We start from the raw sequence: 3587 nt of genomic DNA, 5'->3' as shown, positions 1-3587 counted from the left end.
CTAGCTGGCCCAGAATAACATTTTTAAATACATAAAATACAATATGTATAATTACAAAGGAAACAAAAGGGCAATGAAAATAGAAATGTAGCCCTCCCCACCCCCTGCCCCATCCAAGTGTACAGACCTCTTGAAATCTATCCACATACCCTAGGTTAAGAACTCTGTCTCCTAGACCCTAGTCATGTTCCTAGGACACCAACATTGATCAGAAACAAATGCATTATGACTGTGTGGCATTAAAAAGGAGTACTTATTGTCATTTATAATATAGGGAGAAGTCTGACTCCTAAGAAAGGTCATGAGGTTTCCACATGTATGATATGATTATGGATTTGAGTCAGATTAAACTCTGAGGATGGGGTCTGGAAGGTACCCAGCCCTGACCCAATATAGTTAGTTTAAAAGTTTATTGCTTGTCAAATTCTCACTGTCTCCTTTAAGTTTAATTGCCAATTATTTCTTTGACTTCCCAACATAGCCAAAGATAAATTTTAACCCTGTCATCCTTATCTTTAGAGACAGGGGCCTGGAGAGGGGGGTCAGTGGGAACTGTGAGCTTTGAAACATCTGACTCTCACTCCCCTGTTTCCTTTTCCTTTGGTTTGACCTTGTTCCCCCTCCCCTTTTCCCCCTTGCTCCTGGAACACGTATGCATGTCTCCATACATTGATCACGAGCTGAACACGCACCTTGGATGAGACAGGATTGGATGTTAGATTGTGAGCTCATCCACCCTAGGTGTACGTGGGGACAGTCCTTTTCAAGATTACTATAAAAGCCTAGAGGATTGGGCATATCTTTGCAAGACTTCAATGTGTAATTGGGTTTTGCCCGTCCTCATGAGGATGTAATAAATCTGTCTCTGCTTGACTTTGTGGTCTCCTCGAGTTATTTGGGTAAACTGAGGCAGTTTGCTCCATACACACATAAGATTACCTTAAACTGAAGTATGTGAAGGAAGGAAGAGAAGACATACATTACTTCCCAAGAGAACTAGAAAGTTTCTGAGGAAGGAAAGGGTGAAATTCAGGGTTATGTGGAGACATGAAAGGGTCCTTGAATACTAATAAATAATAATAAAGAAAACTGGAGTATATTACCATGTTATGTAATTGCAGCTGCAGATGTGGATATAGATGGGCTATTACTCCATCCATAAGTGTGAAATCAAATAGATTTTGTGGTACAAATATGCTTTCTCTGAGAGAGAGAGAGAGAGAGAGAGAGAGAGAGAGAGAGAGAGAGTGAGCGAGAGCGAGAGAGAGGTGAGTCTCTGCTTGATCACTGAGTTGTTTGTCCTTCTTTTTTTTTTTTTTTTTGGCGGGGCAGTGGGGGTTAAGTGACTTGCCCAAGGTCACACAGCTAGTAAGTGTCAAGTGTCTGAGGCCGGATTTGAACTCAGGAACTCCTGAATCCAGGGCTGGTGCTTTATCCACTGCGCCACCTAGCCGCCCCTGTCCTTCATTCTTGAAGAGAACCAATGACATCAGGAAGGTGATGTCTTGACTTGAAAGTGATTGGATTTATGTGAGGCAAGGCTATGCAGTCACCAGCCTCACTCTCTCCTCCAGAGCCATATGGGTCCAATAGCAAGACATAGACCAGGACAACTGGAAATAGCCCTAGATGCAGTAGGAGACCTTGGCCTTTTTAAGCTAAGGTCTTTCCCAGGTCTCAATTTGTCTGAGGCAAATTCAGTGATTGAGGGTAGGTAAGAAATGAGGTAAAAGATGACCTCTTTTATCTACACACACACACACACACACACACACTGGGATGGAAAGACACTCAGGGTTTCTAGCCAGAACAGAAACGATTGCTATTTATATTCACTTTGAGTCATCAAAACCCACAGAGTGACCAGCAGAGGCTTGAGCTGAAATTTATTATTGGTCAATCAATGGAAGGCCTGAGTGAACTGGTTTTAAAGCATACTTGAGTAGCTCCATTTGAATCCCAATGGGCCTTACCAAAACCTGTTTTTTCCAGAGCTCAATTTGAAAAAATCTACTTTGAGAAGACCACCCACATGTAAGTGCCTAGTTCCCCGTATGGACAGAGGGATGGAGGAAGAAAGGAAGGAAGGAAGGAAGGAAGGAAGGAAGGAAGGAAGGAAGGAAGGAAGGAAGGAAGGAAGGAAGGAAGGAAGACATAGAAGAGAAAAGGGTAAGGCTGTACCACTCCACTCTTATTTGCAGCCATGTGTCACAGTGAATAGAACACCAGGCCTAGAATCAGAAAGAAAATCAGACCTGAGTTCATATGCTGCCTCAGACACTTACTAGCTGTATGACCCTGAGCAAGCCACTTAACTTGTTTGCTTGATTTTCTTCAGTTTTAAAAATGAGGATAATAATACCTCTCTGGGTTGTTATGAGGTTCAAATGAGATAATAATTGCAGTGCTTAGCGTAATGCCTGGCATATAGTGAGTGCTATATAAATATTAGCTATTATTATTATTGATTATAAGCTTGGCATTTTTTTTTCTTTCTCACTATGTCCAGTTCATTTTGAGTATCTGTGCCAAAGCCATTTTAATTTTACGGTTCTGAAGGCTATAGATGTAGGGATTCAGTGTAGGGGCCACCACTGAGAACATAACTGAGGCTACAAGATTTCCGCCTCTCCATTGAGCCTTAGCCTGACCTAGGGGCTGTATATAAACAATAATTAGTGTCCCATAGAAAAGCATGACCACAGCTAAATGGGATCCACATGTGGCAAGTGCCTTATGTAAACCCCCAGTAGCTCGGACTCCATTCACCGCAGCTCCAATGAATCCATAGGAGGTGACAATACAAGCAGCAGGCAAGATGATGTCTGCACTACCCTCAACTAGAGCTATAGCATAGTTGAGGGAAGTGTCAGAACAGGCAAGCTGTAGCAAAGGGTAAACATCACAATAGAAGTGTGGGATATCACGACTACTGCAGAAGGTGAGCCTTGCAATGAGGGCTGTGTGGAGCAGGGAATGGAGGGTTGTGCCAATCCAGATCCCACCCATGAGCATTATGCAGCGTGGCAGAGTCACCACAGTGGCATAGTGCAGTGGTCGGCAAACAGCCACGTATCGGTCCCATGCCATGGCTGCCAACACATAGCTACCCACATTGCCTGCCATGAGGAAGAAGAAGACCTGGATCAGGCAGCCTGTGTGGCTGATGGACTGGTCTCCAGTAAATAGAGAAAATAGGAGTCTGGGAACTGTGGTAGAGGTGAAACACAGATCTCCCAAGGACAGGTTGACCAGGAGGATGTACATGGGGGTGTGGAGACGTGGGTCTGAGCCAACAGCCATAAGAATCAGTAGGTTTCCCAGGAGGGCTGCCAGGTACACAATCAGGAATAGAATGAACAGAAAGTCTTGATAGCTGGAGAAGGCCAAGAGATAGAACTCAGAGACACCAGTCTGGTTCCCCACTGTTAAATTACTGTTGAATTGGAGCCTGGGTTGTGGAAGGGAGAAATAGGATGAGTGATACTTCCTTAGCTATTCAAAAAATTCAAGTCCCCTTCAAGAACCATTGAAGACATTCCAAATATTGCTCCTCGTCTTCTGAAGGTCACTTCTAAAGAAGAGAT

At 43.7% G+C, this 3587-nt stretch overlaps 1 protein-coding gene across 1 annotated transcript; it reads right to left on the bottom strand.

The window, feature by feature from the left end:
• Window positions 1–2499: 2499 nt before the first annotated feature.
• On the bottom strand, window positions 2500–3303 carry LOC122739410 (olfactory receptor 1361-like). The gene has a single exon (XM_043981168.1). It carries the CDS (start codon window positions 3301–3303, stop codon window positions 2500–2502), a length of 804 nt encoding a protein of 267 aa, XP_043837103.1.
• Between the last annotated feature and the right edge of the window lie 284 nt (window positions 3304–3587).

Source organism: Dromiciops gliroides, chromosome 2, assembly GCF_019393635.1.
Source record: "Dromiciops gliroides isolate mDroGli1 chromosome 2, mDroGli1.pri, whole genome shotgun sequence".
Classification (NCBI taxonomy): Eukaryota; Metazoa; Chordata; class Mammalia; order Microbiotheria; family Microbiotheriidae; genus Dromiciops; species Dromiciops gliroides.
The sequence above is the reverse complement of the archived record's forward strand: the minus strand, read 5'-3'. Positions and strand labels throughout refer to the sequence as shown.

What these genes read in the sequence shown, in the direction of transcription:
- LOC122739410 (XM_043981168.1), bottom strand. Translation starts at nt 3,303, where the DNA reads ATGGCTGTTGGCTCAGACCCACGTCTCCACACCCCCATGTACATCCTC.